The sequence below is a fragment of the Carettochelys insculpta genome, chromosome 21, assembly GCF_033958435.1.
Source record: "Carettochelys insculpta isolate YL-2023 chromosome 21, ASM3395843v1, whole genome shotgun sequence".
Classification (NCBI taxonomy): domain Eukaryota; kingdom Metazoa; phylum Chordata; order Testudines; family Carettochelyidae; genus Carettochelys; species Carettochelys insculpta.
The window spans coordinates 2,928,545-2,942,013 of record NC_134157.1 but is presented as its reverse complement, the minus strand read 5'-3'; the positions used below and the strand labels follow the sequence as shown (position 1 = coordinate 2,942,013).

Below are 13,469 nucleotides of genomic sequence, written 5' to 3'. Positions count from 1 at the left end.
GCAGTGCTTCAGCTTGCCCTGCATAGAAAGCAGCACAGCTACTGATGGAGCGCTGCATGCTGGGACATGTCAGGTAGCTGCTCTTTGGTCCATGCCAATTAGATAATCATGACTTTCAACATGCTGCCAGTTCAGAACTCAGTTGGGTCAATTCAAGCCCCACTGTAGGGAAATACGTATCTGGATTAAACCAACTGAAACATGAAGAAATAATCACAGGTAAAGAGTCAACTCTAAGGTACACACAGAGAGCTTTCCAATTATGGGATGTGTTTTGTCAATTGCTGAGAAGAGTGCTGTCCAAAGACATGCCAGGGAAGAAGATGGCACATTAGCACTACGTTTGTCAAGGCTGCATAGACCTGTCAGGTACATGGTTATACGGCCAGGTCACAGAAGGGAAAAAAAAATCACCCATGCATAGGGACTTACTGTGATAACATCAAGAATGCTGAGGAGGCTGTGGACACTGTCCCCTGCCAGCACTTCTTTAACAACCACTTCAGTACCATCCTACAAAAGGAGGAGAAGATTAATGGCTCATAGTCCAAGACCACATTTAAATGGACCAATACAAACAGGCCCATGCTCCAGAAACACAGGAGTTGAAGTCTCACATCCGAATTTTGCAAGATAACCTAATTACCCCAACATGGGATTTCACCCAGCAGAAATAAGCCGAAGGGTGACCCTCCTTGTACCCTGTGGCACTGGCCCCCTGGGCTTTGAGCTCTACTTTCACTCTGAGTGACAGAAGCAAAGCTAACCTGTCACTGGAACCCAGTAGATGGTACCACAGGCACCTAGCAGAGGAGTAAAAAACATCCAGCAACACTATTTGCTTTAATTCATTTCAGATTTACATGGCGTAGAAGGCAAGCGACAGTCCTGCTTTCCCTGTATCTCATCATCTCCTCTTTTCAGTACCTTTGCTATCTTCTTTGAAAGGCTGAGGATGTTGCTGAGCATCACAACACACAGACAATCTAAATAAACAACAGCCACCTGTTTTAGTTTCACAGCTGTTACTTTGCAGGTCTGATACCCTGTGTTTTAACACATGAAGGGAAAGACACTGGTATTAATCATACCTCTCTCCAGAAATGCAGACACTGGATGTCTTAAGACAGGAAAATTACATAATCAACTTCTTTTAGACTGGAGACTGAGATGTTGAAATCAGAGCGTGTTGCACTAGGCTATAATAAAACATGGTGTTTTTTTTTTGCATACACTTTGATATGTCAACAGGTACATTTTATAAATTGAAAAATAAATTACTGTTAATGTCAACGTTGCCTAATGCAGTGACTCTCAACCTTTCCAGATTATGACACCCTTCTCAAAAGTCTGATTTGTTTTCTGTAATCCCCGCCCCAAATTACATCTCAGTTAACTACGTGCTTACAAAATAATTCATAAAATACAAGAGTGTTACAGCACACTATTAATAAAAAATTGCCCACTTTCTCATTTTTACCATATAATTATAAAATAAACCAATTGGAATATAAATATCTTTTATTTCGGTGTATAGTCTATAGAGTAGTATAAACAAGTCATTGTATGACATTTCAGTTTATACTGACTTTGCGAGGGCTTTTTGTATAGCCTTTTGTAAAACCAGGCAAGTATCTAGATGAGTTGATGTGCCCCAGGAGACCTTAGAGTAACCCCCAAGAATTGAGAATCACTGCCCTCATTCATCTTAGCCTGCCAAAAAGCCTAAAAATTGGCAGTCTGCAGTAGCACCTGTAAGGCAAATCATTATATGATGGAGATGTTTATCGCTAGTCATACATTATCCTAGGAAAAGACTTATCAAAAGACTCAGGCCTATCCTTACACTTTCTTGAATGCAAACTTCTAGCTTGCCATCCTGCACGACATAGATGCTGTTATCCAGCTGCCCAGGACGGAAGATGTATTCGCCTTCATGCAGTTGCACAAAAACCATGTGCTTGCACAGCTCCAAAAAGAGAGGCTTCTCAAAGTGGCCAAGAACCCTGCAGGAAAGCAAAGTATCAGTGACACCATCCCTGCTGCAAAGGAAAACCTGAAGATCCCATGCTGGATGAAAGTCCTCCCTAAACTAGCAAAGCCTCATGGTACTGTGGGAATCCATGGGGCAACCTGGCAGTCCCATACCACACAGGAAGTACCAAACTCTGGGCCAGAAGAGCATAAGCACTGTGTAACAGTTGCAGGTATAGAAAGTTTAGGGATTATTTTCAAGCAAGGACATCTGATCATCACTCTGCATAATGCTGATGGGTTCAAAGGCATCCACAACCTGCCTCCTCAGCCAAAAGCGGATGCATGACTTTTGAACGTGGGAATGTGGAGAAGAACTTAAGAATGGCCACACTGGGTCAGACCAATCGTCCATCTAGCCTGGTATCCAGTCTTCCAACAGTGGCCAATGCCAGGTGATTCAGAAAGAAGGAACAGAACACGTAATAATCAAGTGATCCATCCCTCTTGCTAATTCTCTGCTTCTGGCAAACACAGGGTAGGGACTCTTCAGAGCACTATTTTACATCCCTGCCTCATTGTCACTGATGGAGCTATCATTCCATAGAATCAAAGAACTGGAAGGAACTTGAGGGATCATTTGGTCCAGGCCCCTTCACTCCTGGCAGGATTAAGCATTATCTCTAGATGATCAGTGACAAGAGTTTGTCTGTCCTGCTCTTAAATATCTCCAGTAATGGAGATTCCACAATCTCTCTAGGCAACTTATTCCAGCGCTTAACCACTCAGACAGTTAGAAGTTTTTCCTAACGTCCAACCTAAACCTCCCTTGCTGCAATTTAAGCCCCTTGCTTCTTGTCCTATCGCCAGAAGTTAAGGAAAATACATTTTCTTCTTTCTCCTTGTAACAACCTTTCAGATACTTGAAAGCAAGTATCATTTCCCCTCCCACCAAGTCATCTCTTTTCCAGACTGAAAAAAAAAAATTGGGTTTGTTTAATCTTCTCTCATAAGTCATGTTTTCTAGAGATTTAACTAATTTCTGTTGCTCTTCACCAATTTGTCCACATCTTTAATGAAATGTAGCACCCAGAACTGGACACAACATTCCAGCTGTGGCCTAATCAGCACAGACTAGAGCAAAAGCATTACTTTTCATATCTTGCTTATGACATTCCTACTATACATCCCAGAAGGAAGTTCACTCCCCCCCTCCAAGAGGTTTATTCTCATATTTAAATTTTGGTGCACTATGATCTAAATCTCCTCCTGCAGTTCTCCATCCTACGCATTCACAGAATACTAGGACTGGAAGGAACCTCAAGAGGTTATCAAGTCCGATCCCTGGCATTTCCCATTTTGTATGTACTCAACTGACTGGTCTTTCCTAAATGGAGTACTTAGTATGTATGCTTACTGAATTTCATCCTATTTACCTCAGACTATTTCTCCACCAGTTTGTCCAGATCACTTTGGACTTTAATCCTACCCTCCAAAGCACTTGCAACACCTCCCAGCTGGTTTCAGCAACAAACTTTGTATGTGTAAGCTCTATGCCATTATTTAAAACACTGATGGAGATACCAAACAGAATCAGACCCAGAACATACCCCCACTTGTTATGCACTTCCAGCATGACTGTGAACCACTGGTAACTGCAATCTCTGGATACAGTTATCCAACCAGTTTTGCACCCACTTTATAGTAATTCTATTTGGTTGCCTTTCCCGAATTTGTTTAAGAGAAGGTCATGCAAAATAGTATCCAAAGCTTTACTAAAGTCAAGATATACAGCACCTACTGCTTCCCCCACATCCACAAGGCTTGTCACCCTACCAAAAGACAGCTACCAGATTGGTTTGATGTGATTTGTTCTTAAAAAACAGTCAGTATGGATTTATCACCACCTTATCTTCCAGATGTTTGCAGATGGATTCCTTTATTATTTGTGCCATTATCTTTCCAGGTACAGAAGTTAAACTGACTGGCCTGAAATTCCCAGGTTGTCCTTATTTCCCTTTTTATAGATGGAAACTATATTTGCCCTTTCCCAGTCTTCTGGACTCTCTCCCATATTCCACGACTTTTCAAAAATAATACCAAATGGCTCAGAAATATCTTCAGTCAGCTCCTTAAGTAAGTATTCTAGGATGCGTTTCATCATGCCCTGGTGACTTGAAGGCAAATAATTTGTCTAAGTAAATTATTAACCTCTTCTTCTCCTATCTTAGCCTCTGAGCCTACCTCATTTTCACTTGTATTCATTATTTTAGATATGGTGAAAACCAAAACAAAATAAGTTATTAAACACCACCAGCATTTCCACATTTAGTTTTATTGTTACGCACCCGTACCCACATTGAGTAACAGTCCTACCTTGTCCTTGGTCTTCCTCTTGCTTCTAATGTATTTGTAGAATGTATTCCTGTTATCATTTATGTCTCTAGCTAGTTTGTGCTCAATTTGTACCTTGTCCTTTCTAATTTTGCCCCTCCATATTTATTTATATTCACCCTTTGTGATTTGACCACTTTCCACTTTTTGCAGGACTCTTTTTTGATTTATAGCTCATTGAAGATCACATGATTAAGCCAGGATAGGTTGTTTCCTATCTTTCCTATGCAGTGCAATAGTTTGTTCTTGTGCCCACAGTAATGTCCATGAACTTACTTTGGTCTTTTTTGAACCCTGATATAGTTTGGCCTTCACAATATCCTTTGCCCACAAAGTTCCACACATTGACTGTGTGTTTTATTTTATTTGAAACTTGATGCCCGTTAATTTCATTGGGTGACCTCAGAAGCCTGGAACATATCCACTCACTTGATGAAGAAAATCACTCAAAGAACTTCTCTGCTCAGTAACATAACTAAAACAGAAAATTCACCAGAAAAACGTCAGAAACACAGGAGGAGGAAATTGCCAGTCTTCCAGAAATGTTTGGGAATTTGGCTTAAGCCGCCCAATATAGAACGCGCAAGCAGGCACTCACCACAAACAAGATCACACGCTCACACTTGCAAAAGCAGCGAGGACAGTCTCTACTTTCATCCCTAAATTTAAAAAAATCTCCTGAAGAGGAATTTGACTGACCCATAAAATGTGTGAAAAATAAAGCCATATTAATTGTACCATCAGCCCACAGATACAAGCTTAGATGAGTAACAGCAGCTCTGTTACACAGCCCGGGAAAATAGAGACTAAGCTATAATTTTGTCTCAAAGGTCATGATGGAAAAGTATTTTAAATCATGAAAACATCCACAAACCTACAGAGAGGAGGGGAAAGATTCAGAGGCTGCTGAATCACTCACGAAGTGAAAGAATTAGTTCAGGTTCTCTCTTAATGGACAGAAATCCATATCACCTTTCAAAAAAAATAAACGTGCGACAGGGTCAAGCCAGACAGCTATCGGAGAATGATAGAAGGAAAGTATTTCAGCCCTAAAATAAGCAGGTCCCTTTTCCCCTTGTAATTGAACAAGAGTTTCTCCAGGCTAATTAAGACACCAGGCCACAACAAGAGCCTGCCAGAGCCTCTTAAAAGCCACCACTGCAGCCAGACTGCTATGCACAATAGGAGCTGTAGTGAGCAGGCATGCTCCTGCAGAGCCAAGTAAGTGTAGACAGAGAAGAAAACCAGGAGACCCCACAGTTACAGAGGTGAGGAGCAGGAGAGGGGTGGATGACCCTACCCCATGGGGTGAACAGCCCTTGTTGACCCTGGAGGTTTGGGGGAAAGAGGCCCTGCCAGAGGAGAGAGACTGAACTGGGTGTCTGGCCAATATGTCCATGCCTGGAGGAGCTATCAGAGACTAAAAAGTTCCCCTTCCCCTCCCCAAACAGGGAAGATGGGAGAAATCCCTGTGTTGACCAGACAAGGGCAGTGAATCCAGGGGAACTGGGAAATTCTCAGGGAAAGAAGAATCCCCCAGCCCACTTCCAAGAGGAAGTGAAAAACTCACTGAGGCATTAGAGGAGCCTGGCAACAGAAGCAAAATAATAGAAGTTGACTAGCTCCTTTAATTGTCTCAGCAAAGAGATGTAGATGTCAGACTGAATTAACATGAAGAGTGAACTGTTTCCCTCCCCTCGTGCTGGTCCCATAGGAGTAAGATGCATAAGTTTGTACTGCTGCTGGTGGCAAGTCAGCAGAACTGTCAGTCTGACACTGAACATACGGAAGTCGTCCAACTGCCCTGTGATACACATTTCTGTTAACTATGCATAAAGAATGTCCAAAGAGTTTCATGGGGGTACAGAAAAAGAGCATTAACAGTAATCTATCACCATTTTTACTCCCAAAGCTAGTTCATTTGACTACCCCTCTGCCTTTCCTTACCTAACGACTCAACTGCAAATCAGTATTTTTCCCCGACCTGAGTATCTTATGCAACCTACTTAAATTCATTAACAGACCTGATTCTAATTTCACCTGTCTTAAACTTAGTGACTTCACTGGAATTATGGTTCATTTAAATCAGTTCAGCACATATCAAGATCAGGTCTCAAACTTTCACTTCAACCATACCTGACATTTTTAAGCATGTACAAGACTTCTGATGGTAAGTGGGAATTCTTCACATCAAATTCAGTTAGATCTGCTTCCAGCAGGGACGGGGGTGGCTCCTTTGGCTGAAGAGTTGGAGACTCCTTCTTAAAACGCAAAATCCTACAATAGAAGAAAGCAAAATGAACAGCATTCAGGAGCTCTGTCAGCCACAGCTCATGCTTGGCTTTTGGATTACATGTTTTTTTATTATAATCTACTATACATTTTAGAGTTTGTCTGTGTCTGTTTGATCAAGAACTCCACCTAAACATGAAAAGTTAGGACCACCAAATTGAGTAGACAGCTTCCTCTTATCATAACTTAAAGAAGCATATGGATTTGGTTGTGCCAGGAGAAAAGGATGTGCCTGGAATGGGATTACGTCTCACAAAAATAAACAGACAGAACCACCAAATCCAGCACAGTCCTCAAAACTAAATAATTCAGTGACTGCAGAAAGATACTGAACCAAGATGAGCCAGTAAAACTAGGAAGAACCTGGAACAGGATTGCTCTCAATAAACCTTACAGAAAAGAAAAGAAAAAAAAAAAAAAAGGATAAATTTGGAGTACCACTCTCTTTTGCCATAGATAGATCAATGCTTAACATTTGAAAACTAAAATGAAATGTTACTGGAAACCAAACAGACTACAGACATTTTTATTAAAACACAGCAAATGGTAACAGTTTGTAGGGATGAAGGAAAAAATACACTTGATAGAATTGTCTCATGTTCCCCATTTAAAAGTTTACTTAAAAAAATGTTAATCTCTGAGGAGATCCAAAATAAAAATTAACTTCATCAAAATAACATTTTTAAATACAATCATTTAAATAAAGCATTTGCAGTTTCCTTTTATTTTCCCCCCCAAAAAAATTAAAAAACCCTGAATTAAGTTAAGACCTGAGCAACGCCAGGTAAATCTGCTAGGTATTAATCTAAAGCAGTGAAGGTCTCAGTTTCATATATAACTCCACTGTGCTTTCTACAGACCATGGAACAAATCTAAATAGCAGCGAAGAACTCCCCACTTTCTGTTCCCATTGCTACTTCTTTATTGAAGGGGAAAGCAAAATTTACTGTTTACCGGAAGAGTGGGCAAACATATTAGAAATCGTGAAACCTTCACTGTTTATGAAGAAAACTAGTCATCCAAAAGCCCAATAAAAATGGACTGAACCACGAAATCCAGATTTACAAAGTGAATAGGAGTCCTTCACTCCTGGTACCAGAGGAGCCGCAGTAGAACGCCTATAAGTGTAACATGAAGTCATTTGGTCTGTATGTAGCCACAGCAATTCATAGGCCCTCCACTACCACATAAATGTACCTTTTAGCCAAAGACAGAACCTTTGCTCTTTTCCGCATTCTTTGACGAGGCACCATGTTCCCAACCAGAGAGTTTGGGAGAGTTGTCACCTACAGGAAATAAACAAACTAACTAAACAGCCTCAAAAATTCCAACAGCCTCAAAAAGTCCTGATCCTGCAAAGTTTCACACAGGCTTGTTGCCCTAATGGAATCCATGTAACACTAAGTACATGTGTAAGCTGCTACATTATGGCACATTCTTTTTAGGAGAAGTTTCATTACACTTTTAACTATTTTATTGAACAACTATTATAATGGGGATGGGTCATACAGAAAAATAGACTATTTCTGACCCAGAGTTGCAAGCACAAGAAACACAGAAGGAATCATTCCAACTGTAAACATTAGCCTGGCAATCCCTGCAGGTGATGCACAGAGGTCTGATGCACTTAATCACTACCAAGAACATACCTCTACATTTTAGTGAAATATATAAATGAGGACGCATGTTCTACTACTTGAGCACCACAATAAATGCTGAAATTGGAGTGCCACTTAGTGGAAGAATACAAATATTGCAAGATCAAGAAAACGGGGGCACTCAGTCACTATGGTACCATAAATATGTAACATGGAACCTCTAGCTTCCCGACTGGGTCTCCAGACACCAATTCTCTCATACATCAGATGTTTTGAAGATACGGTCATTAGACAGCACAGTTAAAAGAAGAAGCCAGAACAAAACACCTGTATGTCACATTTTTTATTCCTTATTAAATGGCGACCACAATATACAGTAAACCCTTGAGTTACGTAGGGGTTGCATTCTTGTAGCCCCTGCATAACTCAAATTTTTGTGCAAGTTGGGATGGGGAGAAGGAACCAGGCTGCCGCCTAGTTCCCAGCTCCCAGGATGGCAGGGAGCCAGGCACCAGGGGGCAGCCTGGTTCTCATCTCCCCACCACTAGCGGGACCCAGGAAACTGACCAGCTCATGGCTGTTTAGTTTTGCAATTCTGCCAGCACAGGGCAGCTGGGGAACCAGGCCTCTGCTTGGTTCCCAGCTCCCCTCCACTTGCAGGACCGTGAAACTGAACAGCCCACCAGGACTGGTCACTTTCCTGACTGCTTCTCCCTGCCTTCCTCCAACAGCATGGCTATCAGCTTGAAAACTGTGCACCTCGAAGAAGGCAGGGAGAAGGCTTTTAGCTTGCCTAGCTGCCTGCAGCTGCACTGCTGAGGGAAGGTAGGGAGAAGGGGCCACAAAGCAGCTTCAAGATGTACTTAACTCACCTTAAAGCAAGTTACGTGCAACCTGAAGCCACGTGTTTCAAGGGTTTACAGTATTATCTGTTAAGTTGTGTCATTACGTGAAAAACCAGACTACACACACAGCAACCATTGTAAAACACCTGCTAGAAGCTAATTTTTTCCATTTCTTTGACTTGCACTTCATGGACTGATTACACAGATCAACAGGCAAAACAATCAAGGAACTTTATTGATGCCATTTTTACCAAACCAATATTCAGATTAGAACTAGAAAATAAAGAATTTTTTACCTGAAAAGATATGACAGCAGGAGTCTGCCATCACTTTCACCTAAAGGCTAGGGAGCTACTCTAGGTGTTAAATGAAGCTTATTGCATTATATAGGTTATATAGATTATATAGATGTGAATAATTAATCATCACACCAAGGTCCTAGCAATTTTTTCTGTATGAAAATGAAGTAATTTTAATTAGCTTATTTCAAAATGTACCATCACCTGTAAGTTCCATGTTAAAATTCATGCACCATTAAGGATCCTGAATCTTAATGGTAACATAGAAGTTTATTTATTAATTTTTGTTAAGTAAAAAAGTATATTAAATACAAATCCCCATTTACAATACTGAAATTTCAAATTAATTCATAACTAGTTTTCTGTCTCTCAACATCACCATGCCATGTAAGTGGCTTAAACATACACACAGAAACAAGGACGGAGCATTCTTCAAAGAAACTGAATTGTTCGTTTTCAACTCTCTCTCAGCATTTAACATACACACATTAGAGTTCGTTTTTTGAAGTAACTGCATACACAGATTGGTTGTAGAGGAGGTCACCAATCATACACTTGAAATGGATTCTGAACAATAGGGTCAAAAAGGAAGACTTGTGACAGTTCAAGAACTATTAGTTAAGTTTTATATTTACACATGCGAAGTTCTGGGCAATCATCTCTCATCCCTCACGTTATAAAACTGGTAACCATAAGAGGTAGGAAGGAATCTCTCTTCCACACCTAGACACATGCATTCTTTCCAAGGAGAAATTTGCTCTGAAACATCAGGCATTATCCGCTGCCTATTAACAGGATACCAGCTATGAAACTTATGGTCTGATCCACGATGACAAACTCAACCCATCAGAGATTTTTCTTCTGCAAAAAAATGCAGTGAGATTTGTTAGGCTGAGGCTAATAACCATGGTAACCAAGTCAGGCACTGGGGAGTTCACATTATCGTCCCGGATTTTAATCCTTATTTTCCATCCTTCAGCCTTTCTCCATTAGACATACTCACCTTTCTCATGATCTTTCGCCCATAGAACATTACTTTGTCTCTCTTGCGAAATCTGTATTGAGGTACTTGTGGCTGAGATTGTCCTAAAACACAAAAGGATCAAACAATTCTGAAGAGACTTTTCAACATGGGGAAAGAAGAACGTGCAGAAATTTATGTGAAACTCTCAACTGTTCCTTTTGGAGACTATGCAAAAACCCACTCCTCTTTATCAATACAATTTCAAATGAATGACAGAAAGAAACCTGTTCCAGTTAAACACTCTTTTGGGATGATGAAATATGCATGTTCACACTGTCAGTGGACTGATTTAACCCTGTGTTACTTTTGCCTTCCAATGGATTTGACTATGGGATGTATTCCAAGGAACCTACTGCTATTGTGGGATCAAAAAATATTATGGAGATAGCAAAAAAAAAAAAAAAAAATAGTGGGGTCAGGGAGAAATCAGAATGGGAGACTTCTAGTCAGTCCCAGAAAAAAAGGTCATCATAAAACTTAGAAAGGAAGAAGAAAATAAGGACACAGTTCCAGAAGTTTTTTTCCCACCACCAACTCCCCAAAGATGCTGCTCTAAGCACATTAGTATTTCTAAGTATTACTCCCTCCAAGGTATGCTTCATTCATTTGAAGCACCTTTCAAATTACAGGTGCAGAATCTCAACAGTGCTGAATAACTGCAGGTGATTTTAGGAACCATTGACATTTCCAAAGCTCCTCTTTACCTAGAGCAGGGCCTGCTCTAACAAGAAGGCACGGGATCTGTGAAAAAGATGCCAACTTCAGTTATGTGTACATAGTCCTGTAGTACAACATGCTTAGATCCTAGAAAAGGCCCTGAGCTACATCATATCTTTGCTGGTTACCAGAGGTACCAACTTTTTAATGTGCCAGGGGGACTCTCCACTCCAGGTCTCACCCACACTCTATAGCTCCTCCAGGGGCCCACCTGTGCCCCAGGCATATCCCACTCTTGCTTCCCCCTACACCTCCTACATACTTCTGGTCACAGGCAGGTGGGAGGCACTGATGGGCAGGACCACCACTGGATGCTAAGCATCCAACTCCCCCTGCAGCCACTGGTCCAGCCCTGAAACACCCACGGAGTCTGTGCTATAGCTCAAGGATGGGTTCTGTGCGTGGTCTACGAGACATTTTGTTTGCTGCTGCCTATGCGCAGGGTTGCCAGATTCCACTGGTTTCATTCCACATTGTTTTTGCTTTCCTACCAACCTTACTAAAGTGAGACACACAAAAACAAGGTTGTGCATAGGAAGTGAGGTAGTTGCTGATGGCTCATAATGTTGACTGTGAGAGCTTTGTGCTCCCTCTGCATTCAAAGTGCTGCTACAGTTCTGTTGGTCTACCCCACACATTTTAGGTATGCAAGCACAGTTAGCAAAACTGCCCCTTCCCAGGACACTACCTGGGCTAGGACAATCTTGCAGCCCACTGAGATGAAAGAGGCCAATCATGCAGCCCACACACTAACCTAGATAGCCCATCACTGTTATAGCACATCTATACCGCACTTCACAAGAACAGCCTTGTTGAGCAATGCCAGTGGTACAGCCATCTCAGTAACCCATATTCTGGCAGCAGCCAATACCAGCTACTTCAGAGGAACGAGCATAACAGACTCCCAGAGGATGGGGTTATGTCATTGACCATCGCGGGTAACAGCCATTGCTGGGCCAACCCTCCAGGAAATGATAGACTCACAGACGTTACAAGAAATCAATCCTCTTGTGTTAGAAAGAAATGGACCTCTCAAACAGATACCTTTTAAATGTGAACAATGAAATCACCACCAGTTGATTTAACCCACAGAAATGGCACATGTAAGATCCATAAGAAAACACGAGCAACAGGAGAAAGTGACAACGGCCAGGAAACAGTTTGTGTAATAGGGTTTTCTAGCTAATCATTGGGTTCACCAACCTCCTCAGAGTACATCATGTACTTCCTTCCTCTCCTGTCACCCTTCAATGTCCTCGACACCCTTTCTTTGGAGCTTGACAACAGCCCCCACGTTGGCCCAAGAAGCGTACTAAGGGCCCTTCTCCCAGCCACCAGAGATACTTCCAGCCCCTGATGGCCACGGAGCCACAAATAGAAAAAAGTTTAGAAAAGGGAAGCCTGAGAGGGGACATGATAGCGGTTTTCAAGTACCTAGAAGAGTGTTACAAGGAGTGGGAACAAAAATTGTTCCCCTTGGCCTTGGCCTGTTTAAGATGGCTTAAACTGCAGCAAGGGAGATTTAGGTTGGACATTAGAAAAAAATTAAACGTCAGGGCGTTAAACACTGGAATAATTTGCCTAGGAAGGCTGTGGAATCTCCATCACTGGAGATATTTAGGAGCAGCTTAAATAGACACCTACCAGGGATAGTCTAGATGGTGCTTGGTCCTGCCATGAAGGCAAGAGACTGGACTCGATGACCTCTCAAGGTCCCTTCCAGTTCTAGTGTTCTGTGATGTGTGGAATTTGGATTCTAACCACCACACATCTCACGTATGCCATATTTTTTGCGACAGGCCAAGTTACAACAGACAGCTGAACAAGGAACGTATGTCTCTAATACCAAAGCACAAACACCAACGGCTATAAATTTCATTTTTAAAAGAGTCACAGGGCCTTTTATATCTCCCCAAAAAAGATTAGGACACCTATTGCTGTGCACTAGCTCTCTCAGTTGTTCCTCACAGGGATGCCCCAAATTTTCCCCTATGTCCCACTCAAACTCAGTGACATTTCCTGATTACACAAAGATATTTACACAATGATTGTGATGCCATGGAGTTTATTATATGCTAAAGGAAATAAACCCACCTAATTTTAAGCTTACTGAATATTGCGGGCATGTGCTCTACCCTTGGACCTCAGCACTTGGCACAATCAGCAATGCAGTACAACTTTTGTCCTTTTAAGGCAGAGGTAGGCAAAACATGGCCTAGAGGCCACATTCAACTCACCAAAGATTCAGACCCAGCCCACCATGATACTCTGATACATCACAAACAGAATGTTAGGAAACATTAAAAAAAGGGAGAGAGAATAAGAC

At 41.6% G+C, this 13,469-nt stretch overlaps 1 protein-coding gene across 3 annotated transcripts in view; it reads right to left on the bottom strand.

The window, feature by feature from the left end:
• PNPLA7 (patatin like domain 7, lysophospholipase) overlaps positions 1 to 13,469 on the bottom strand; it is a 255,620-nt gene that overhangs the window by 228,371 nt on the left and 13,780 nt on the right. For 2 of the 3 annotated variants that reach the window (XM_075015265.1, XM_075015266.1), the window contains exons 5-9: positions 10,406 to 10,488; positions 7,858 to 7,946; positions 6,505 to 6,645; positions 1,847 to 2,006; positions 433 to 513 (exon numbers count right to left, since the gene is read on the bottom strand). In XM_075015265.1, coding sequence (XP_074871366.1) covers positions 433 to 513; positions 1,847 to 2,006; positions 6,505 to 6,645; positions 7,858 to 7,946; positions 10,406 to 10,488 — 554 coding nt within the window. Of the gene's footprint in view, positions 1 to 432; positions 514 to 1,846; positions 2,007 to 6,504; positions 6,646 to 7,857; positions 7,947 to 10,405; positions 10,489 to 11,130; positions 11,168 to 13,469 lie in introns of all 3 variants that reach the window. The other variant, XM_075015267.1, reaches the window with a different exon arrangement.